The sequence below is a fragment of the Propithecus coquereli genome, unplaced genomic scaffold (assembly GCF_000956105.1).
Source record: "Propithecus coquereli isolate 6110/MARCELLA unplaced genomic scaffold, Pcoq_1.0 Scaffold4, whole genome shotgun sequence".
Classification (NCBI taxonomy): domain Eukaryota; kingdom Metazoa; phylum Chordata; class Mammalia; order Primates; family Indriidae; genus Propithecus; species Propithecus coquereli.
In genome coordinates this window covers 2,291,500-2,316,998 of record NW_012149729.1, presented here as the reverse complement: position 1 = coordinate 2,316,998, position 25,499 = coordinate 2,291,500, and the positions used below count along the sequence as shown (strand labels likewise).

The following is a 25,499-nucleotide window of genomic DNA, read 5'->3' as shown; positions in this document are numbered from 1 at the left end:
AATATTTTCTTCAAAACTCACATAGTGAATATGGTCTTAAAATAATAGATATAAAAATGATAACCAATATATTAATACAAATATTTCCATGTGACTAATTAGCAGGTGGTAAAAGTTGAGTTAAGGAAGAATAATGTTGTATAAATAGCAGACTTGAGACTTAGGGACATTTTAATGCCTGGCTCAATGCTGTAACCAATACATGAACATGAAAATCTGTTGGGAATAAGACACTATGTAAATTGAGCATCTTGCTCTTTGCGACTACTTTCTTTGAATACATTTTGGTTAAACATTCACTAGAATGGGTATATAATAATATGAAAATAAAATTAACTAATGTCTGTGATTATAAATATCTTGCTCCTGTCTTTTTGAGCTGTAGTGATGACACAGAAAAGAAGCACCTGAGATTCCTTGGAGTTGAACAACACAGAAATCCTAGTAAAAATGTGGCATTGTAAAGAGAGACATTTTCAAAATGTCACTTCCAGTCCATAGCCAATACCTTTGCAAAAAGTTAATATTAAGAAAATAACAGTCATGTCAGGTCAAAATTGTTTCAGGTTCTCTGAGAAAAATTCCCAAACTCTTTTTAAAGTTAACTTGGAAGACAGAGCCAGGGAAAGGAATGAAATAAAATAGAATATTCATTTTTTTTTAAAAAAAGCTTTAGGTTAGCAAGATTTTGCCATCAACTAGAAAATTTCATTATGTTTTGCAGTATTTATTTATGTCTCAAATTGTATTTCTGATGATGTTATTCCTGATGAATGTAAGCCAATCAGTGATGGCTGTTCTCCTAATGATGACCTGAGAAAGCTTTAAGCAATCACCGTCTCCGAAAATGAAAGGAGTTCCAGTTGCCTTGAGAACACAGGGTCAATTCTGTCACCTGAGTCCTTCTCTTTCTTGCCATCCCACTGGGTGGTAGTTGTCCCACCCTGGGTTGGTAGTAAGAAGAAGGGCTGTATAATCTCCTCCCTGTGGTATCACTTCATGGAAGGTGGCTGAGAAGTTCAACGGCATCAGGGTCTCCACCAGGGTGGAGAAAACCCCTTTCAGAAATGCATCTCTCTGTAGGGCACCAATAAAAAGTCATGATTATCTGGCTTAAAGTTATCTTAGCCCTAATTCTAAGCCACTAATCAGTGTACATGAGATGGTAGCGGCAGAAAGCAATGTTTAATTTGCTTAAGAGGGAAATGCAAAACAAAACTTAAGATTGTAAGTCCTTTAGCCATACCATTTCTACCAAAGTTTTAACCATAAATAAATCTTGTAAAGTGAAAATAATACAAATACACAATAATACAAATATGTGGCAGGTCGACAATACTTGGAAAGCCTGGTTTATTTATTAAATATAGTTGAAAGCGATGGCAGGTAAGAATGAACCCTGAACCTGGAAGCAGAGTGCTGAGCTTTTAAACTTGAGGTGAGACTTGAGTGATCCTGGGCAAATCATTTCTCTGGGTAGATTTCCATTTCTTTATCTGCAAACTGAGCAACAGCAATACTTACCCCAGCCTCCCCCAGGGTTGTGGGGAAAATCAAATGAATATACAAATTTCTTGCTGTACAAATGTAATAAATGAATATTGTTATCAGTAATTACAAATGTGTTGAAATTCACATAAATCTTATAATGTGGGTTTAAGTGTTCTAAAAATCATATTGTCAACATGAATTAAATAGTACTTATGTACAAAGTACTGTTTAAAGATTTTATAAACGTTATCTTAATTAATCCCCCGAACAACTAATCATTTCAGGTAGATTGTATAATTATCCTTATTTTATGGGTTATCAAACAGAGATTAAATAACTTGCCCAAAGTTGTATAGTTGGTAGGTAACAGAGCAATGATTTGAATCTAGGTCAGTTGTAGTCTAGAGACCAAAGTTTTTACACATAAAGTCTCTTCTTAAGTAATTATATGTGGTACATTGCCTATTTATCTATCGTCCATATTTTGCAGATCAGACCACTGTTAATGTCCTCTGATTTCTTCTTGCCAGAAACATCTATTATGGTCTGATTTCTTTATATCTTTTCTAATTTCTTTGAGGTCTGAGGCTTTTGATTACTTTTACCCACAAAATATAACAAAAATTTATAATTTAAAACAATAAAGGAGGATGGCTTCATTAATGAGCAAAAATAGTGAACCTGACTTTGAAATGTATTGTATGCTTATTTTTTCCCCAATATGAGATTAGTTTTCAATCCTGTAATTTGTATATGATATTAAAATCTCTGGAAACAATCCAGTGTGTAGGGTATCCCCTGTCCCTACCGCACACATATACAAACTCACACACACAGCAAAATGATGCTGAGAGGCCATATTCTAGAAATATGTAAGGGGCCAGGACAATGGACTAAAACCTTCAGGGAGATACTTAATCATAAGTTTTTTACAACCCTTTTGAGTTTACTGTTTTGATTATCTGTCTGATAATCAGGTTCATACATAAACCTAGGTATTGAAATAATCAAATGAGATGAGCCGAAAATGCTTCAAAACATGTTGGTTTAAAGAACTGCCTTCATTATTATTAATACATATGTAAAAATTAGTAAATGATTAACAAACATTTTTGGCAGAGCATTTATGCCTGTGCAATTTCTTTTGAGAGTCGCTGCTGCAAATAGAGTTCTTCCTCTATACCTTGGCCATAGAAAGGTCACTTGCTGGTCATTCTGTTCTCAAATCAAGGGCATTTGTTAGTTCAGAAGCTAATATAACCTTAAATTTGAACCCATCCTAAAAAAGAGTAGGTTTATCTCACTGACGATGCAGATGTAAATAATAGGTAATTAAGATCATTTCAAGTGTTGAGATTATTATAATCTCATTAGTTGTAGATATTAAATAGATTTTTGTTCATGGTTAATTCTTTTGTATAACCACACTTTAACGTATTCCTTAGATATGCATGCCAGTTAGGAATAAGAACACAAATAAGCATAAACAAATGGGAAAAAATCAAATACCCTTTCTCTTTTTGTTACAATCCAATCAGAAGCACGATTTGGTCCAAATAATGATGTTTAGGGGAATGAGCATACACACATGTGTGTCCTCACTGAACTGCTCTCTCTGTCCCAGCTCTGTTGCTGGAGCAGCCTGGGCAGCCAGGTGAAGTGCAGGTCAAATCAGCCACATGCAGTGGACCAAGAGCTGTCTATATTGCAAATACAAAATTACTGCCAGATACCCTTCTTGCCTGTAGTGTTACAGATATGGTGGATGATATTAATTATATTTAAAATATTTTAGGGACTTTACATCAATACTTTGCTGTAATAATAACAAAGCAACAACTTGATCTGTGCTCATACTGTTCATATTCCCTCCATCAGACCCTCTATTGAAATTCTCAGCACTCCATCCCTCTTAGGCTGAATCCTGGGATATGCCAGAGTTACAAGGAAAGGAAGAGAATGATAGAATGGAAAGAGACATCTCCAGGCTTGCATCGTGAATATTCCCCATGCATTTACATCCCTGCTGTGATGCTGCAGGTCAACCCCATCAGCAGAGCCAGGGCAGGATAACCACTCTAGCCATTCTACTTCAACAGGAAAGCAACAGTGAGGTTTACTAGAAAATGTCCAGATCTGGAATCTGGCCAGAGTATTCACCCAATCACTAGCTAGCTGTGTACCTCTGGCAAGTTGCTTTTCTGGGTCTGTTTCTTGTCAATAAAATGGTATGTACGGAGGGGGTGTGCTGGTGAGAGCCTATGGATTTCCTGGCCCGGCTTTGTCAAAGACTTCACAGCTTTGTCAAAGCAAGAGGCTTCCGGATGGAGAGTTTTTAGATCAGTTTGCCTAAAATTTCTGGTTAGATACGGTCTAGTCACCGAAATGTGGACAAAGCCTTAAAGCTTTTCTGGATAGCAGCTTAAACTATCTTTCTAAGGAGAAAACATAGGAATTCTGCAGAAAAGCCTGAGAGGAGAGGTCGAGTGGCCTTCAGAGAGAAGGGAAGACGGCCTTCTAAGCAAGTTACTGTCAAAGATCTGAAGATCATGAAACCTGCTTAACTGAGAAATTGCTGATGGACAGAAACCTCTTAGCCCTATAAACTGCTACTGTGGAGAGAGGTAGAATGAAAATAAAAGGAGCTGACACACGAGCCACTTGAAGGTCTCTTTGAGGCAGACACACTAACCCCCGCCAAGGGACCTGAGCTAGGTACACTTTCAGGGAGTAAAGGAACTCTAGCTTGAACATCCAGCAAAATAAATATCAGCGTAGAGTGCAGCCTACCAATTTACTCTGGAAATGACACTGGAGTCAGAACAATTCACTCTCCAATCTTATTCAGAGAAAAAGTTAGATCTTTTGGTTTAAAAAAAAAAAAAAAGGACAAAATCAAGACACAAACCAAAACCAAAATATCAAAACCAAAATGTCAAAATCTCTTCAGTAATATTTTACTTAGATTGCCATCAGTAATTACGCAAGCAATTATTAACAAGACACATTCAGCTGAACAGTATAACAAGATTAGCACATTCAAAGGGAAATCAACTGTCCTTGATACCAAAGAGAGAGCTAAGCTGGCTTTAAAATTAACTATAAAGAGAGTGGGTTCTATCTTAAATTCACATAAAAGAGTTATCTCATGCTAGAAAAATAGTGGAAACAATTTTACTCACCTCTCTTCCCTGAGGGTTTCCAAGAATTTGGAAGCATTGCGGAATAGAAAAATGCCATAGCGTTACAAAGCATTTTACAAAGGTCATCATAATAGTTCTGTATTTCAGCATATAGCAGAATGATATTAATTCATTATGATTATCTCTATTTAATAAAGTCAACTGTATTTTTGTGGGTTTGAAAATGAGTAATATTTATATTTTAATTGTTTGGATGCAGTATACTTTAATAAGCATTTTAGTGATTGCACAAAATAACATTTAATTGCATTAAATGACATTTCATTTTCAGTTTTTGTAAAATGTAGAGGAATATCAGATGTACCTGTTTAGCTGAAATATATACTGCAATTGTATAACCAATCAGATTTTTTTTTAATTCAAAAAAGCCTCATACTCTGATGCTAATGCCTTTTAACAAAAGACAAAGACAAAACATACATATATTTTATCATATAATCATTTTCTTTGTAACATAGCAGTGGTACTAGCCTAGAAAAGAACCTCCTGGGAATTCATTTCAAATTACTGAAGCAGCTGTTTCTTCAGTTTAAAATAAAATATCCATAACAAGTTCACACATGACAGATGCAAGCTAAAACCTAGATTCCACAGTGTGAGCTAAAAGCAGATGTTTTGAATGATCATATTTATAACCAGAGATAATAAATCTTAGTTACCTATAGTAAAGTTTCATGATACTCTTTTCTAATAATTGGCTTAAAATGTAGTTCCTATAGTTTCTTATATTTTTGAAAACTAGGCTTCATTAAATACGAATATTCTATAAACTCGTATGTATCTGGTCTTTTGTATTCTTGCTCATTTTATGTGCTTCCTCAAGAGTAAAGAGTAAAAGCACTTTTAGGGCATTGACATTTATATTTATTAAATTCTACACATTTCCCCCACTCAACTCAAAGTCAGAAAACTTTTTTGCTTTTGTAAACAAACTCATGACTATTAGAGTGAGAATTTTAAGCCTTAGAATAAGCAGTCTGTCTGGTAAAAAGGCAACCCAGATCTTTAGTGAATGTTAATATGTAATTAGAACTTTTTAAAATTATAAGCAATGCTGGTTTAGTGAAAATTTAAAGAATACTTTGATGTTAAGAGTAGAAAAAACTAGAGTTATCAATCATACATTATGAATGTCTTCAATTACCTTTTATTTTATAGTTTATCACAAGTTTTCCTTTTCCATGTTGATTAACTTATATTTTAAAGCTAAAGCAATCATGGCATAGGGGAAACGAAGGTTATTAGGCATTACAAGATGGGCTTGTGTTCCACCTTGGCTTCTTCTAGTTATGCTTCCCTGGACAGATCCCATAAGCTCCCCCATATTCCTGACAACAAACATGAAATTACATACACACATAATTGCTTTATAACATATAAGGAGTAATATTTCTAGCAAATTCACCTATGTTCTCATTTTTCAGACATATCAAGAGTATCATCAGGCCAGTGTTGTCCCCACCATGGCAAAGCATTATGTATAGCTTTAGACTATAGTTAAAACAAGTCACCACCTCTGAGTGATGCTCTTCATTCTGCTGTAAGACTTCTATGCAGAGCTCTGCTAGATGAAGAACCTCTTCCAGCTTTCTAGCAGGAGTTGCTTGGTTCATGGTCTCTATATTAAAAAGAAATCAAAATGTTACCTTGAAAATAAAAAGCCAAACATATTCGAGGATATAATGATGAGACCAGGGTGTTGAAATGAGAAAGCATATTTTTGAGAAATAAGAGATGAAAGAAATACAAATGAATACATTATTCAGAAAAAAAAAAGTCATTTCACCAGATTGCAGAAAATATTTCACCCACAAAGCAATCACAGGGAACTGCAAGTGCTTTGCCATTTAATACATAAGAACAGGTGCATCAGCACATTTGATGCTCAACTTCTGCAACAAACAAGTTATAATTCTCCTCAAGGTCAGCCACACAAAGAAAGCAGATACCACAGTCTTTTCTTTCTCTCTGTATTGTATTATCAATACAATACCATTTTCACCAGATGAGTCATTCTTGGCATTAGCAAAACCCATGCTTTTTTGTTGCTATTTAAATTCCCAGCCTGAAATGTCTACAGTTCATGTTCATCTTAAACTCAAGAAGTAAAAAGTCACCTAAAACAACTCTGACAGCCTGCAATTAACTGATTTCCTCTCCTTCTTCCCTGCCACCATCCTACCCCTCCTTCCAACTGAGTTGGGGAGGGGTGGGGAGGACAGGAAGAGTTCTTTGAAGCTGAAGATTCTTTTAGCATTAAGCCAAACTGGTATAAAAAGGAGAGGCCACAATAAGATTAAGTGTAGCTACCCGAAATTCAGCAATAGACAAGCAGTTAATTTCTAAGATACAACAAACTGGCAGAGATTAGAGGTGCACTGTGTAATGAAACCGTTTCAACACAATCTGAAGAACAGAGTTTCCAATAAGGACATTAAAAGTAAATGCTGTCTTAGATTTATGCACTTTCTTTGCCCCAGTGAGGAGGTTGTGGGGAAGAAAAATCAAATTTCAGTAAGAGCTGCTTCCATGGAACATAAAGGACCATTTTTCCCCTGCAACAGATCTTTTCCTTCAACATACTTCTTCCTAAAACCTCAGCCTTAACTTTGAAAGAGACCCTTCCATTTGCTCTGTTCTAGTGTGTTCCCAAGGGATGCACAATGATGTACTGAAACACTAATTATAATTAATGTTTGTTCATTGAACATCATATGCTCACTATAGGTCAGACACAGTGTGATGCATGCGGGGTTCACATCCGCCAACCTATAAGCTTTGTACACCTCCTACTAAATACCTCTGCAGGATGGAAAGCCATTGCTCGTCTGTGACAGGCATCAAAGAGTACAGTGATTCTTTAGAAAAATCAGCCTGTCAAACAACAAATAGTTGAGCATGCCTACAAAATAGTGTGTCTACCAAATGGTTGTGTTCTCAGTTGCGGGAAGTAGGAGGAAGTGCTGGACATACTCCTGATCTCAAACAACTCAGAATCCCAAAATCACTACTGAAAGGATCCTCAGACGTCAACGATCAAATCTTCCATCTGTTTCACGAACATCTTCAAACAAGATGCTCATGGCTTTACATGACAGCCTATTCCAATCTGGGGCAGCTCTAGCCGTTATAGTGTAGTCAGGTAGAGGAAGACTTGGAAACAATGTCAAGCAAACACAGTGGTGATACGGGAGAGGTGAGTAGAGACTGCTAAAAGTGTGTGGGTTTAGGGGAGACACCTGGGTGAAGGCAAGCCTGAGGCATAGTCCCGAAGGAGTAATAAATGACCTGGGTAAGAAGAGGAAGGGTTTTTAGAAAAGAAGAATTGTTATCAAACAGACAAGGTGTATTTTGGAGGAAGATAACGATGACGATGGGTACAAATATTTGTTTCTTGAGAGCAAATTTTGTGTCAGGCACAACACTGGGCACTTCCCATGCGTTATCACACTAATTTTCCTAACAGCTTTTTTATTATTCATATGACTCATATATAAGGACACACCTGAGAGATGAAATGCAACACCTAAAAAGCAGTGAAGGTGAACTACATGTGGGCTCTTAACATTGACGTCTCGTACTCGCCTGGCTGGAGTAAGAATGTGCTGGGGAAGGTTGGGTAATTGTGGCAGGCTTTACGTAAGATATGCTGTGTTTTATAGATAACTTGGGGCAAACGTTTCTTAGCAGGGCCTCAGAATAAATTATTTTAGGAGACATGGATCCTGAGGGTCTGGTCCAGTGGCATGGTGAACTATGGGAAGATGACAGTGGCAACAGAAAACAAAGAGAAGATGCAACACACTGTAAAGGAAGAATCTGCAAGTCACTGTGAGTGGCTAGAAACTGCAGCCAGAGATGAGTATGAGCCTGAGGTTTGGAGACTACATGGCTCAGAGAATGATGATATACGGTTGATGAAACTAGGGAAACAGTCTTCAGTGGCCATCCCACACATTTTAGCATTAATTAATACATAAGCATAATTTAAAGTTAAATATTTCAAACTAGAAAGATCATGCAATGTAAAGTCTGCACACACACATGGAGTTAGGATCTCTGGATCTTCTGCCTGGCAAACTCCTACTCATTACTCCAGGCTCAACTTTAATGCTGCCTTATTGTGGCACCCTCTCAGAGTTCTGGGGCTGAAAGAGGTGGTCCTGTCTCTAAATTCCCCTCATTACAGGCTCACGAGCCTGATACTTAACTGTGCCTAGATCGAGTCAGAAACTTGTTCTCAGACCTACAGTTATCTTGTGCAGGCTTTGAACCAGGGCAGGAATTTAATGAATGTTTACTGAGAATGCAGCAGCTAAATTATGGGGGAAAAGCATAAGCATGTTAAAAATTCAATCGATGCTCAGATTATTTAACTTTGTGTGAGATTGCAAATAGCTCTTCTGTCGCTAATACATCAAGGATGAACAAGAGAGCAAGTCTCAGATAAAACGCAGGTATACGATGAGAACAATGAGAAAACTGCTGAAATAACTGATGAATACTTTGTTCTTAAGTTATCAAAGTCTCCTTCAGAAAATAGTCTTCAAAATAACTTTTAATTCTCAAGAGCATATAACTTATCTTCCTTAATTTCTCCATTTTTAGATGAAGAGTATTGAATTAAGTTGGGAATTCTTAACCCAGGGGGTTAGGGATATGTTGCAGAGCGTTCTTGAACCTCTTAAAATTGTAAGATAATTTTTGTATGTAGTGGCTTATTTTGGGGGAGAGAGGAGGACCATAACTTTCATCAGATTCTCAAAGTTGTCCATAAACCAAACAAATGCTAAGAATCACTGAAACAGATCATCCCTAAGATTCTTTCTAGCTGAGAGAACCTATGCTTCTTATAAATGTTGGCCTTTATCTACTGGATTATATTATTTTAATATATATATGTATAACATGTTTTTCATAAGGAAAGAGAAAGGGAACAAAATTTATTTAACACTGATTAGGGACTTATTTTTATTACATACTTTTAGAACATTATTTACTGAATTCTCACAACTATATTACAAGCTAGAGAACAATGATCCCCATTTCCAGAGTCTTGGAGAGGTAGAAGAAGGTATCCGAGATGGGATGAAAATCTTACCTGTGATGTCATACAAACAGCAATAATACAATGACTTGAACTCTATTTTATTTTCAATTTCCTGAATAAAAATTTCTAAAACACACACACACACACACACACCCAAGCCAATATCCTTAGCCACAAGTATGCAATAATGGAAAAGAATCACAGAAAGAACCTCTAAACTTATTTCTGTTTATGTGCGAATCTATCAAAACCAGTTTTTACATCTGACGCCATGTTAAGTAACAACTCTGAGAGTACGCTGTGTCCTAGTGAAATTTAAAAACATTCTAAAACATCTTATTCTTCCTAGATTAAGTTTATTGAGAGGATTGAAACTTTGTACTTGAACATAATGGCCACTCTAATATCTTAAATAAACAGCATTTTATCAAGTACACTGTGTATGCCATCTCTGGCTGTCACCCATTTGGCTACAGCCAAGAAGTTTAATGCATTCTATAGTCAGAATTCTGTTAGACAACAAGGTTATCAATAGCTCCATTAAAAACCTGAACACTGTGAATATTTGAGAATTCCTCCTTAAAATGTTTTCTTTCACTTGTTTTGTAACATTTCCAAAGCATTACAGATGTCTCTATATTCTTCGAGCTTCACACCAAGTTGCTGATTGTTGTAATACATTTCAAATAGTGACATTTAAAACAAATATGCCAAAAAGTAGCAAGATTTCTTGATGAATTTCAATGCATCGCTCTTGGCTATGATTCTTGCTCATTCTGGAACATCTTTAGTTTTCGATAATAATACTCCTCGGCTCCACAAAGCAAATTCTTTTAATGATACCTCTGTACATTTAAGAAGAGATCCCACTGGAGAAAAGGTAGAGGGTGGGAAGATGTAAGAAGACAGCTTGACTGTTTGCTTAGGTAGGCTTTAATTCTACTCCATGGCTTCAGGAAGGATGTGGACTCCTGGCACATTCGCCTGGGCTGCCTCTCTTGCTGCCATTTCCTGTCTAAGTCCCCAGTGGTGGATGCATAATGATGCTCATGGTGAAGGCCGTATGTGGACGTGGGAAGAAGACTAGTGAAATCACTTCAGTTCCTTTTTCTCCATCTATGATATGGAGAAATTTATAATGCTTTTGACCTTAACTTTTTATTTTAAAATATTTGATAAAAACTGTATATATTCAAGATGTATTATGTGATGATTTAATATATGTATAAATTAAGTAATGATTATGAAAAATTAATTTTGATGAGAGCAGTTTTAAATGTCCTCACTTCTGACACCCCTGCTGCCATGAGCTTAACTTTGAACGGACTAATCGTATCTGTACTTGCAGCTAAACAAGAAATAGTGCTCAAGATGGTGTTAAATTAAATGACTATGGCAATAACCCCATCCCAATATGGCCCAGTCTTCTTCCCTCCCTTGCGTCTAGGCCATGCAGATCAGCTAGAGAGCATCGAGAAATAATTCCTGTATATGCACTCAGATTTCCTGTTTGGTCATTCAACTCCCCAGAAGTTGTGGCCCTGAATTTGATTCAACAAACATTTATTTCATGTAAGGTACTTTATTGAGACTAAGGGAATACAATGATGATCAAGATAATATTTCTGCCTTCAAAGAATTTATGTATATCTCTCCTTAACCAGATTATAAGGCAGAATATAGCAACATACCATCCACTTTTGGTCATATGAGGAAGTTCTGTAATAAAGTCTGGATAGAGAGTGGATTAAAGGCACTCAGCATGTGAGAACAGGATTATTAGCAAGAAACAGGATCAAAGATGCATCAATAGGAAGGCTTTAAATTGCTCATATATATCATACGGAGTTCTTTAGAATGAAATTATTTTAGTAGGTGTGTGTGTTTGAGTTTAGAAAGCTAGCAGCAGTCTAATGTGGAAGTCTTCCATCTTTCCTCCTTCCATCCAAAGAAAAAGAACTCACTCTTTCCCCACCTGCTAAATAAACAGATAAATAAATAGATAGATAAAAAAAAAAATAGATAAACCAGACACGTGAGAAGAAGGCTCTGACATATAGGAGATAGCTGAGGTGAAAAATATGAAACAATTTAAGAAGGGGCTTTAGGGATAACTTCAGGAAACTGGGAAAAAAGGTGTGGAAAGGGGGAGAAAAATGGGAAAATGACCATTATCTAGTGAAAGGAGTTAAAGGAAGGACTACGGTTTGGAAGAAGCAGGGGTATTAGCTACATGAAAGCATTCACCTAGGACTTCTCCGAGGCCCAAGTTGGGAGGCTTTCCCTTGTGAGGTTGAAAAGAACAAAGACATCTGGGGCAAGGGTATAGCATCTGATCTCTTTTACCTGGAGCCCCAAAGGTCATCCAGTAGTGAGGACTGTCACTTCCTCTCTGTGGACTGCTTGTTGGCAAAACTTACCTACTCTTAGACTCATCTGAAGAAATGGTGGAATGGATCCCTCCATTTCTCTCTCCTCACTAAAACAGTGACATGCTCCCTTAGCTCCTCATTCCCAGAAATATAAGGCAACATTACACACACACACAATGCTATGGGCACATAACTTGTTCTAATTACAGAGTGCAGAAAAGGCTCTATCTCAACTAACTCCTCTATGTTAGATGCCTTCTGTCCATTCATAAATCATAAACCTCTTTAGTCCACTTTAGCTGGCCAGGGGATTTTTATGGGATCCCTAGTCTGTTCTAATTTGAATCTTAACTCTTGTTTTGTGTCAACAATCTCCCTCTGCATAGTCTAGACTGACGATTCCATTGTAAAGTCTAAATTTTTACTGAGATTTTCTGGACCCATCCTCCAGCTCCAGGCATAGCAACCTGTGGTAAGTGACATGGTGCCAGAGCCTAGCAGGCTCTGGGGAGTCTTAATCCTGGCCAGATCTCAATACTCACCGGCCTTCTCATCCCAAGAGAGGAGGGTGGGAAATCAGATACTTTCTTCTCCACTAAACAAAACAACCTATTCCTCCTCTCCCCACACACCTGTCTGCCACTTCTTTGGAACTTGGGACTAGGTAGATGATCCTGGGGGAACTCTCCGGACTTAGTACCCTAGAGGGAATAGTATATAACTTGTTAAGAAGATTCCCTCAAAATCTGGGGGAATGTTGGTTCCTAAAACTCAACCTGCTTTCCCAATTCTTTATAGTCAATCTGGCCTATACTTGTTCCAATAACTCTGACATCTCCAAGATCTGGCACTGCTAGCTAATGAAAGAAAATGAGGCATCACTGACTCTCTCCTGGTTCATCTGGTTGCCACCCAAACAACATTAATATTCTATGAGTGCTAGGATATATATTGCATATATATATGGAGTATCTTCAGTATAGATCTACAGCTCTCAACTTAAGCATGCATCAGAATCACCCGGAGGGCTGGTTAAAACACAGATTGCTTGACATCACCTCCAGAATTTCTGATTCAGTAGGTCTTGGATGGGGCCCCAAAATTTGCCTAACAAGTTGCCAGGTGGTGCTCATGAGGCTGGCCTAGAAAATGCACTTTGAGAACTGCTAGTGTTTACAAGAAACTAAGTTAAAAACAAAGGCAACCTATGTAAACTTTTGATTATTTTCTCCTTTACCTGAAATCAAGCTACATGTTTATAGAAACCTCATTTTAGGTAAAAGGTGACTTTTTCTGCAGAATCTGAACGGATTCCTAGAGAGAATGATGTCCATATTTGGGCAATCCTATGTATCAATGAAAAGAATTAATCTAAGGTGAAAACAATTGGTCTGTGGCTTCCTATTTCCATGGCTCCCTTTGGGACCAACTCACTTAATGGCTCTGTCATTTAAAGTAACAGTTCCAGTTAATATTTCCTTGAAATTAACCATGCTAATGATACAGTGCTTTGAAATAATTGTTCTGTGATCACTGTCACATTAACTATTTCACCCGGATTATCTTTCACATCAATAAATTCATTTTTAAGCTAATGACCAGCTGTGGAACAAAGGAGAATTGGCCACTAGAGTGGCCAATAATAGCAGCTGGACTGGATCCAAACAGAGCCATCTTCATAAGCCAACAGTAGTGGTGACCCATGAGTGACGAGCCAAAAAATGTCAGATACATATGTGAGGTAAAAGCAGTGACTCTGTGAGACTTACTTTGGGAGGAATATTGAGGCACGTTCTCTTGTTAAGACCTTAAAATAAGAGATGATGGTGATGGAATTACCAAGAAGATTACCAGGAATCCCCACACACAAAAATTAATATTTGGTTTATCATTTGACACAGGCTTTTATCAAGAGGTGAGAGACACAGACACCCCAATTTGAGTTTTATTAAAGTCTTCTTTTTATGGAGACCCTGGGCTGTCCCTTGAAGTTTGTGAAGTAGGAAAATCTAAGGTCTCACGGGGAAAAATATGTCTCCACTGCCTTGCTAGCTGTAAAGACTATGAAGACTTGAAGGACAAGAAAGTCTTTTATACTACATCTTTAGTTTGCTCTCATTAGCTATGGATAGAACTATGTTGTGGGATTTCTAATCACAGCAAAAAATTTTTCCACTGGTAATTTTTCCAGCTAATTGTATAATGGGAGGTTTTTAAAAGACTGGTCTTTAGCTGTGTCATATACATATATATGGGTGTGTGTATATATATACCTGTGTGCATACATACACACTTTCAATAGCTGAAACTAATAAATGGTCCCCTTTCTGGTATATTGTTCTTTATATACATGCATGCATTTCTCCTAAATATAATTCAGATTCAGAAATTGAAAACCACCAGCATAATCTTAGTGACTACCATGCCAATACTGAATCATATATAGTCTAAAGTCTACAGCATCTTTAATTTCATGCCTAGTCCTTCCTGTCTTCTAATTGCATTTACCTAAAACATCCTTTCCATGTCATTGGTTATATTCATACATAAAAGGAGCACCATCACGCTTGTATGCTCACATCCTCCCCTGCCCCTCAGCTCCTTGACCCTTTTTTCCATCTCAAGGAGAATGCCTGCCTGGGAACGGCAGGGGATACAGGCAAGGCAGGGTTCAGAGAGGCAGTGGCGGTGAGGATGGTCTGTTCGGGGTGGGCAATGGGAAGGTGAAAGGGACTCCAGAGGCTTTTCAGCTGGGAGGACAGCTAAAGGACAAGAGAAGAGAGGTTTTCAGAAGACAGTAACCGCAATATAAAAGATACCATTTGAAAAGATTTTCCGCCATAGGTGATAAGAAATTAGTCGAAAGATCCTGTGTCTGTATATATGTCTTTGTTTCCTCTGATACGTTATCAAGGGTTTCCAGGGCAGCCAAGTCATGTATTAGCAGTGATAATATATTTAATGCTAAAATTTGGAGAAAGTCTCCTAATTGGACAAATGTAAAGACCATGTATAGAGAGTAAGGTTGAGTTTAGTGCCATCTTGAATATTTCTACAGCTTTAACATCCTCAGTCTTGCAACCCCTGTGAATGTGTGGGTATAGGACAGATGCCTCATGGATATTTTGGAGGTTTCCTCTTTGAAATCTACATATATATGGCTTTTAAAAAGCTTCAGTTAGGCCTTTTCAGTTAGTATTTGAAATTATATGGCCACTTAGCTATGGCGTACAAGTAATGAACCTTCCTAATTTCCAAAACTGTTTCACCTGTGCAGTCTTTGAGTCCTTCCAAACCCTGCTGATAAATAAAGAGTTAAAAAGCTGTCAGTTTGCATTACTCTGGTTTTGTCCAATTGGAAAAGACTTTTTAACACATCTAAACTACTCGGATTAACAAGGTGCTGCAAGAGCCTTGCTGCTCTATGTCACTTGGTTTACCTGTCGACACATGTTAGTAAATAAATGAGGGGTCACCAATCAGTTGCTTGCAAACTCTGGCTTTGGAAAATGACAAATTCTACAAAATTTCTTGTGAAAGGAAGAAGGGTTGTTATTTCAAGACTGCATTTATCTGTGAGTCACATTCTATATAAAAGTAAAAAAAAAAAATCAACAAATACATGACACACTGTCAAGTATGCTGAGCAAACTGACATCCTCTTTGAGACCTTTTAGAAAACAGGTGTTGAACACTTGTAATGAGATTTCCATGCATCTTCAGAGGAAGGAGGAAAGATTCTAGCAAGAGCTGTTCAGAGTGTTATAGATCACAGCCGAGGGAATAATTCCTCTTAAGGAGCACACTGAAGGAGACATTACACAAATGTTTTGTTTTCTCAGGAGGATCTTATGTTCTCTCTAAGAATTTTTAGAGAAGACACATTCACCAGAGAGAAGTTTTTTGAAGAATATAAGATTATTTTTCATGATCCTGGGGAATCTGGGATATATTTAACTATTCCTGATGCATTATCTATGTATCTATTTCTGTGTAGAAAATGAAATAACTAAAATGGAACGTGCTATGTTTTACAAGAAAGTTAAAACAATTTTGTTTCAACTTAGATATCACACAAACTTGAAAAATCATCTAAGAAGTGAGAAGGTAAAAACAAAAGTTAGCAATAGTTACAATAAAGAGAAATCCTAATTTATAGTTGTAGATCTTTTTCTTCATTACATTGAGATCTCTAATCTCTTGGGAGACCAAGTTTTTGTCACAGAGGAATCCAGTTTATTTTTATCAATTTAATAAGCCTATCTTTCAAACATAACCTGCTAAATAGCCTATCCTTTCCCCACTGAATTGTTTCCCACCTTTCCTAGGGATGAACTATATTAGGCTCCCATATATACATGGGTCTGACTCTGTATATTTCTATTCCGACTATCTGCCTAATCATGGGCTTTGGGGATGGCTAGTATCTGGTAAGACAAATCTCCAACACTTTTTTTTCCCAAAGATAACTTAGTTATTTAGTATCTTTTATTATTCTATTTAAATTTTAAGGTAGATTTGAGTTGTTAAAAAAAATTGGAATTTTGATATGGGCATTACAGTGAATGTATAGCTTAATTTGGGGGAAGAATTTATATCTTACACTATTAAGTCATCCCTCCTAGGTCATGGAACATCTCTACATCTATCCAGATTACAGTCTATGACCCTTAAATTTCCAAATTTTCTTCAAAGAGGTCTAAGAAGTTTTGCATGTTTTTGTCAAAGTTAATTCCTGGATACCTTACAGTTTGGTTATTACTGTGAAAGTTATCTTATTTTCATTAACATTTTCTAGATAGTTGATTGATGGTGTGGAGCAGTGGTTCTCAGAGCATGGCCCATGGACCACTGGACTGACCAACTAAGACTTTTCAGGGTTCTGTGAGATCAAAACTACTTACATAATAATACTAAGATGTTTTTGCCTTTTAAACTCTGTTGAAATTGACTGTAATGGTGCAAAAGCAATGGTAGGTAAAACTGATATCGTTTTAGCAGGAATCAAGGCCATGGTGTCAAATTATAATTGTCGCTGCATTCTTTACTAACATACACTCAACAAAAAGCCAGTTTCACATAAGGTTGTACTTGACGAAACAGTAAAAATTATTAATTTTATGAAATCTTTGACCTTGAGTATGCATTTTTTAATATTACATGTGACAAAATGGGAAGTTTGCATAAAGTACTTCTGCAAACTGAAGTACAATTATTATCTCAGGGATGAGTATTTGTGTAACTGTTTCAGTCAAGGGCTGCTTTTTGTTTTTTTAATACAGAACCATTTTTGGTTGAAAAGCCTACTGACAAGGTATGGTTATTCAGACTTGGATATCTGGCAGACATTTTCTGAAAACTGAATAAAGTAAACATGTCACTTTAAGAAAAACAACAAGACAATATTTGTTGCCAATACTATTATTAGATCTTTCAAGAAAAGCTGGAATTTTAGAAAACTTGTATCTGTCATGAGCTTGACAGCTTCCCAATAGTTTAAGACTTTTTGTTGAGAAGGGTGATATTAAAAAGGGTGATTTTTTTGATATATTTGCCAACATTAGGAAGATCATAATTCAGTAAACCAATATTTTCCAAATGGTCAATACATGAAGTTAAAAAATCATGCATGGTGAAAGATCTATTCAAAAGTTCATGATAAACTAATGGAATTTAATGTAACAGTATGAAAAGTTCCTTGATCTGCTTTCAGACTCCAAAATGCAATTAACCTTTAAGAAACTACTAATTGTCCAGCTTTGGTATAGTATCATAGAAGAAAATCCACAACTATATGAAAAGTCTATTAAAATATTCTTCCCTTTTCCAGCTACATACCAGTTTGAGGCCAGAGTTTTTTTTTTTTTTTTTCATATACAACAACCAAAATAATATAATGCAATAGACTGAATGCAGAAGCACATAGAATTTGGCTGTCATTCATTAAGGAGTTTTTAAAGAGACGTGCAAAAAGGTAAAACAGTATCATGCTTCTCACAAAATAGTCGTTTTAGAAATTTTTTTAAAAAATATATTTTACTTATGTTGACAGGTAATGGATTTACTCTTATTTTTAAACATCTAAATGATAATTTTTTAATATTTCTAATATAGTAAATATGAGCAGATAAAACCCACATAAACAAAAGCTCTTTGGGATTTGCAATAATTGAGAGTGTTAAGAGTTCTGAGACTAAAAAGCCTGAGAACCACCAGTGTGCAATTGATTTTAAGAAGTTGATTTTATATATCTGGCAAAGTTGCTAAAGTCTTACGTCAGTTCCAATAAGTTCTATATGGGAACTGTTGCATCTTCTAGGGAGATGACAATCTGCAAACAATGATGGTTTTATCTCCTCTCTTTCCATTTCTTTGATTCACTTTTTTTCATTCCTTTTATGTTGCCCAAGACCCAGAGAATTAGGACAGTGTATGTACTTGTTCCTAATCCTATAGGCAATGCCTCTAAATTTTCTCCACTAAGTAAAATAATTCTCTGTAGATTTTTTTCTATTTGAGTATTTATAAAGTTAAGGAAGTCTCCTCTCTAGGTTGCTAGCCTTACAATTTTTAATCATACATATGTGTTGAACTGTTTCACATACTTTTTTGCATCTATCGAGATTATACGATTTTTGCTTTTGTTTTCTGATCTTGAGATACTTTTATATCCCTGGGATAAATTTCCATTGATTGCAATGTATTTATTATTTTCCCAATGCATTGCTGGATATTGTGAGCTAATAATATATTAATACTTAAGAATTTTGAATATTTGCACATAATGAAATGGGCCTATAATAATTCTTTTTTGTTTTATTGTCTTTATCAGGTTTGGGAATCAAGATATTTGCTTCAGGAAATGAACTGGGCAGCTTTCACTCATTTCCCATCTTATGGAACTTATTCTGGATATAAATGGTTTCTTAAAACTTTGGTATAATAGAACTCACTTCCAAAACCAACATGGCTTAGGGACTTTGCGAGAGGAGGTCTTTCCGATATTTTAATTTCTTTAAAACTTATCAGCCTATTTGAGTTTTGTTTATTGTACTAATTTTGCCACTATATAGTTTAAGAAATGTACCAGTTTCCACCAGACTTTCAATTTTTGTATTTGTTCCCAATATTCTCTTCCATTATTTTCTATGTGTCTTGTGTCTCTAGTTATTTTCACCTTTTGTACTGTATTTATTTGCATCTCTCTTTTTTAAATCAGTCTGATGGAAGTTCTCTTACTCTATTCCTAGTCTCCATATCACTTAGCTTTCCTTACATATTGTCTACCACTTTCTCCTTTACTGCTGTCCTCATTCTGAATTTCCAGGTCACTAACAAATTCTTCATCTATATTCATCCTGTATCCTTTCTTACAACCATATTATTTTCATACCCAATATTTTCACTTAATTTTTCAAGACTTCTTCCTGCAACAAATTGATAGTATCTTTCTATATCCCCTCAGGAGTATTTATATCTTATGTTTAATTTAAATTCTTGCTTTATCAATTCCAGATAGTACATACCATTTAGTTTGTTGTCTTTCATAGGGGCTATACTCCTCAAGAGTCTAGTTATTTTGGCTGAGAGCTCATAATCTTTTGGAGGTATTGAGAATGGGATGACAGGGAGGATCCTGCCTGTGTCCCTTGCAGGAAGTTTGAGGAGAGAGGAGCTTAAGCTTTGGGACAAAGAGTCCCAGGTAATACAGAATCAATACTGATAATTTCCTGTTACTACTAACCATTAGGTAACTCCTATGGACAGGGATTCACCTTTAGTCTATTTTATTCAAAGCAGTAGCACTTGGCCAAGTGGACAGCTAGAACAGTCTCCGTGGGCTGGAACACACTAGGCCTGGGGTTTGTATACAGAGGAATGGTGACTGTCTGAGGGTGGGTCAGCCCATTCTTCTTTTCATCATCTCACCGCAGCAGAACTGGGGCCCTGTCTTAATATTATTCCCAGATACTGGTGACCTGGCCTACTTACTGCTGCCAAGTCTTACCTGGCAAAAGGTAAGGCATTGCTGTCCCAAGGCAATGCAAGGGAGAGTCAGGAGCAGGGTTTAAATTCTTATCTCCCTTCCATTTTCCCTTTCTCTGCATCATATTGTAGGCTAGTGTAATCCAGCCACCACACAGACTGGTAAGACTGGAAGCCACACTTCTGTGGGCTGAGAAGTGCAGGAGGCTGACACTACTCTTTGGATGGCAGCTGGAAGTAGAGCTTAGAGAAAGCTTGTTTTTTGAGTGACACCATGGTTACAGAGGGAAGAGAAAGATCTACAAAGAAGACAGAGGTACAAGTCAAAGGAGAAAGAAGAGATACATGACAGAGTAAAATCCATCCATCCAGAAAGAGGCAGGCAGGTTTGGGATCAATATCAATCCTTTGAAGAGGGATATACCTCCTCCCCTGATACTGGAGAATAGGAGATATGGGTAGGTGCAGATGCCCATAGGTTAGGAGGGGTAGAGCTAGCTGAGGGCTACCATGCTTACAAGTCTCGAAGGAAGTGACTGTCTTCACATACCTTATGTGTCACTTAAACTTAAGATCAAGTTTCTATCATAGTGTGATTTGGAAAGAGAGCATTGTTCAAGATCAAATCAAGTGTTCATTTTTATACATGGGATAAGCTATGACCATCATTGACTGAGATTGTCCCTATCTATTATAACTCACACAATAAAATAAATTAAATCAGAAAAAGGAAGGACAGGATGAATGACCCATTGACAGAGATTGCGAATCAAGGAAAGGTGCTACTTGTTTAGGTCACAGAACACCTCTGCACAGGCACAAGTCACTCAGTGCCAGAGAGATTAATTTCAATTTAAGGGGTAGAGGGCAAAAAGCAGAGGGCAGCATGGCAGTGCTGTCAACAGTTCTTTTAAATGAAGTAACACACACTATTGTTTTCCTAGAATTAAACTCAGATAAGCCAGGATGGCTGTTAAAGGAGCACAGACTCAAACCCAATTTTAGAGGATGGAGAGGTAAGTGTCCGTAAGCATCTCCATGGTTTGTCTGGGGTTGACAGAGCCCTCGTCCTTTCTTTTGGTCACTAAAGCTGTGGGTAAATAGTGAGTGCAGAGGCCCCAAGAGTGTGGCAAGGAGTGATACTGTGTTGCCTCCAATGTACTCATGTTCTCATCTGACTTTTCACTTAGTTAGTTAGTTACCTGAGTATTCAAGCTGTTACTGGGTAACTGCATAACACGTACCTTCCCTCTGCATTAATTAATCAAACTAAAGGTACACACAGAGTGTTAAAGCCCCATTAGGAGCAAATAATGTCTTCATGTGTCCTCTCTAGTCAATAGTCCCTGAAGTCCCTGCTTATTTTGTCCCCAAAACATTTCTTAATACACGGGAATTAATCTGTCAACATCATGAAGCGCTAACTAATTAGTGTGAACACAAATTATATAGCTTGGGGTTGTTCTCGTGTGTTCGTGAGGTGGTGGGAGAAAGTTTATTGAGGTGAATAAACACACCAGAGGTCCTCATTCATTTCAGATCAGATGTGGAAAAGGCCAAAGTGAATTAGTATTACTTACATAGTACTTGGAAGGGAATATGTTCTTCATACTTTTTGGCATGTACATTAAATATAATAGAAGTCTAATTGTGTGGTCAAGTAGCTTTAAAGATGCCTAATTCAATACATTGATAAGAACATATTGATAAGAATAGTTTAAATTAACATTTTAATTGTATCATATTAGATGATGAAATTAAAGTAATTTATGGCTATCAGAAAAAAATAACTTCTTAGGTAATTTAAATACTTCATTGATCATCTGAAAAATATCTACATTTTTTCTTTATATATAGCATAAAAATAAATTTCAATTTGTTCCCTATCCAGATGATCACAAATACTAAACCAGTGTAGCTCAAGCAGCGAGTTTTTTACAATATATACACACATTGTTTTGCAAACTAAAACCTATGACAGATAACAGATTTATATGATTTTCTCAAGTATTCTAAATAAAAAGATAAGTCATTCTTTTTGTTTTAGAGCAAAAACTTTGTATCTGTTGATTTGCCCCTAATCAGCAGGTGACTTAGAAGCAAAAATGGTCACAGAGTTTTACTTTCAGGCCAATATTCCATCATCCAAGTCTCATTGTCCAAAAAGCTGAATGGAAATTCTTTAACTATGTGTTGGGTTCTTTCTAGAGTGAGAATTCAGTTTAAGATACAAATGACATTTTGCAAAGTGTTGTCAATTCCTATGGGAAAGTGAAATTTTAAGTCTATTATTCAGATTTTACAAACTTCATGGAGACATATAATACTCAAAAAATTTTAAATCAATTTTCTAAGGAAACACATAAAACTTTCATGAGAGAAAATTATCTTAGAAGTATTAGTAAGAGGCCAGGCACGGTTGGTTCACACCTGTAATCCTAGCACTTTGGGAGACTGAGGCAGGAAGATTGCTTGAGGCCAGAATTTCGAGACCAACCTATGCAAGAGTGAGACCCCATTTCTACAAAAAATAGAAAAACTAACTGGGCATGGTGGCACACGCCTGTCGTCCCAGCCACCCTGGAGGCTGAGGCAGGAGTTTGCTTGAGCCCGGGAGTTTGAGGTTGCTGTGAGCTACGATGGTACCACTGCACTCTACCCGGGGTGACAGAGAGAGACCCTGTCTCAGAAAACAAACAAACAAACAAACAAACAAAAAACAACAGAAATATTAGTAAGAAATTATTTACCATTAACAAAAATTATTTTCACCAACTGTGCAGTTTTTTTAAATATATATTTGGCTTCTAAACACATACATTCTTAAGCAGAATAGATTTTATTTATTTATTATTTATCACTGTTATCTGACAATGGAGTGCTAAACTAAGACACCACTCAGACGGCACACACATCCTAATGACGTAAGAACTGCCACAGTGCAACTTCTTGTCTCAAAGAGAGTAAGCACCGTGGCCCCTGGGAAAGCATCTCTACCCCGTTCAACTGAGACTCTGAAAATAAGAGCACTGGGGGTTAGACTTGGGAGCCTGGCAACCAGAGGGCCGAGAAAGATCCTCACCGCACAGACTCTGCCTATTCATTTCATGCTACCTTTTGTTCAGGGTACCTCCACATTTCTAGATTCCCCATCAAGCTAGGTGCCAAGTCCATGCAAACGATCTCATGTCAAGGCAAGTTCTAAGGAGTACTCTCCCCTTTTTTATCTTAAGTCATAACATGATATGTAGTTTTCGGGAGAAAGCAGGAATTGTTATTAGACATATGATTGCTGCTCTCATCTGTAAGAAATTCTTGGAAACAACAAATTGATTTTTCTTTAAAAATAATACCTAATTTACATCAACAAGGCATGTGATTTAAAAAGAAATCACAACCAGGAAAATGAAGTTTCAGTGTCATTTTGAATCTTAGATCATAAATATAAAGGATCCAGATCTCACTATTACATAACTAGTGATACAATTAAAACAAGGGAGAAAATGAATCGATTTTTAATAGCGTAAATCAAAAATTTCTTAATTAGCACTAAATAAAAGCCAATTCAACTAAACGGTGGCATTTTATAACCCCCAAATTAAAGTGAATTGCTTTCTAGAAATTTCGAGTTCTCAAAGTAAACTATCTGTTTTCACGAAACATACAAATAATTCCCAAGAAGAAAAGAAGACACTTAGAGAGAGGTTGTTTGTTTTGTTTAATCCATTACAAAATTTTAAAATCCCTTTATTCTGCAAATTTGTGTTGCCAATGGAGAATCTGAAGAATTCCCAAGGATGGGAGAGAACTATGAGTCACAACTGAGCAGCATGTTGGATTATAAAAACAACTGAAACAGGTGAGATTACTGGACATTGCTAATACATTGCTATCTATGACTACCCCCATAAGAAGGGCATGAAATTATGGCTTAATTTTCCCAATTGTATTATTTTTTACTGGTTAGTTTTGCCCTATATTTTAACTGTTCAGTGATCGGTGTGAACGACCTTTTGCAAGCCAGCTTGCCAGTTTATGGATGTTCTTTCTGCTGTAAGGAGCCTGATAACTCTCTGTGCCATAAACTCATTTTTCTATTCAATAAATATTTATCGAGTATCACATACATGCCTGGCACTTTTCTCAGCACTGTGGGTATAGCGGTAGTTAAAAAACAAACCCCCCTGCTCTCATGGAGCTAATATTCGAGGGCAGTAAGCAGGATCAAAGAACCGTATGGTGTTTTAGATCATAATAAGTGCTGGGGAAAAAAATAAAGCAAGGACAGGGGAGAAACATTTTGGGTTGGAGGTGGGGCTTGCAAATTTTAATCACTTTCAACACCTGACATTGTGAGATGTGTGGGGAAAAACAGACAAAAAGATTTTAAATGAGTGCAAATTTAAGTAGACAAGCTTGTCAAAAGGGAGAAAGAGGGATGTAAGAAGACGGATCAATAGCTAGACAGTGGGCTCTATCTTCCACTTACTAGCTATGCTACTGCAGATAACTTACATAACTTCTTTTGTTCAGTTTCCTGGAAAAGGAATAATAATGATAACATTTATTACAAAAGGTTGTTATAAGGAATAAATGAGTTTACACATATAAAGTGTTTAGAATAGTGCCTGGCACATAAGCGTTTGCTCTTCTTATTAAATAACTATAATTATTTTTACAAAAAGTAGCTCTGCAAATATTAATCCTTGCGTTTTGTGATGTGGTTGTGTGTTTATCATATAATGCCATCACTTTAGATTAGACACTCTTGGAGGCATGGCAGCCAGTGAAGAGAGTATGAAAAGGATTCTGGTATTTGAGAGACTCGAGTGTGAATCCCTGGTCTGTGGAATTTTAATGGCAGCAGCAAAACCTTGTATAGGTTACTAACTTTTTTCTGAAGTCTCAGTGACTTCTTCTGCAAAATATGCATTTTGTAGCACTGTTTAAAGAACTAATGAACCAGTGTAAATAGCAAAATCTCTGGGGCACGTAGGCAGTTAACAGATGACAAAATTTTGACAAATTTGGGGCAGAACGTCACTCTTTTCTAGAGGGTATAAGCAAACTGAAGAAAATGATTATAATGCTAAAGAGACTGTTTGAAAGTATTATCAAGCATTTTAGTTCTTACACATGCAGCTGATATTCTCATTTTTACTCACTTTTAAAAGCAACCCCCCACCCCCAATAACATTTACTAGGTAACCCTGTTAGGTTTGCTTGCTACCAAATGCAACTAAATGAACATAACCACATTTTTTAAAAACCCTGTCTTCTACACAAGCATTTAATTTTAATAGAAGTATTCTCCTAGAGTTGCCAACTTGTACAGCTGAGCAGTGGTATGGATGCTAAATAAATGTGAAGGGAAAACTTCCATCCGTGGAAGTGAGG

At 36.6% G+C, this 25,499-nt stretch overlaps 1 protein-coding gene across 1 annotated transcript in view; it reads right to left on the bottom strand.

Moving 5' to 3' along the window:
- The window catches only part of CADPS2 (Ca++-dependent secretion activator 2), a 645,614-nt gene that overhangs the window by 88,168 nt on the left and 531,947 nt on the right, over window positions 1–25,499 (bottom strand). Inside the window, exon 16 of the mRNA XM_012652730.1 lies at window positions 6,209–6,312. Coding sequence (XP_012508184.1) covers window positions 6,209–6,312 — 104 coding nt within the window. The remainder of the gene's footprint in view (window positions 1–6,208; window positions 6,313–25,499) is intronic.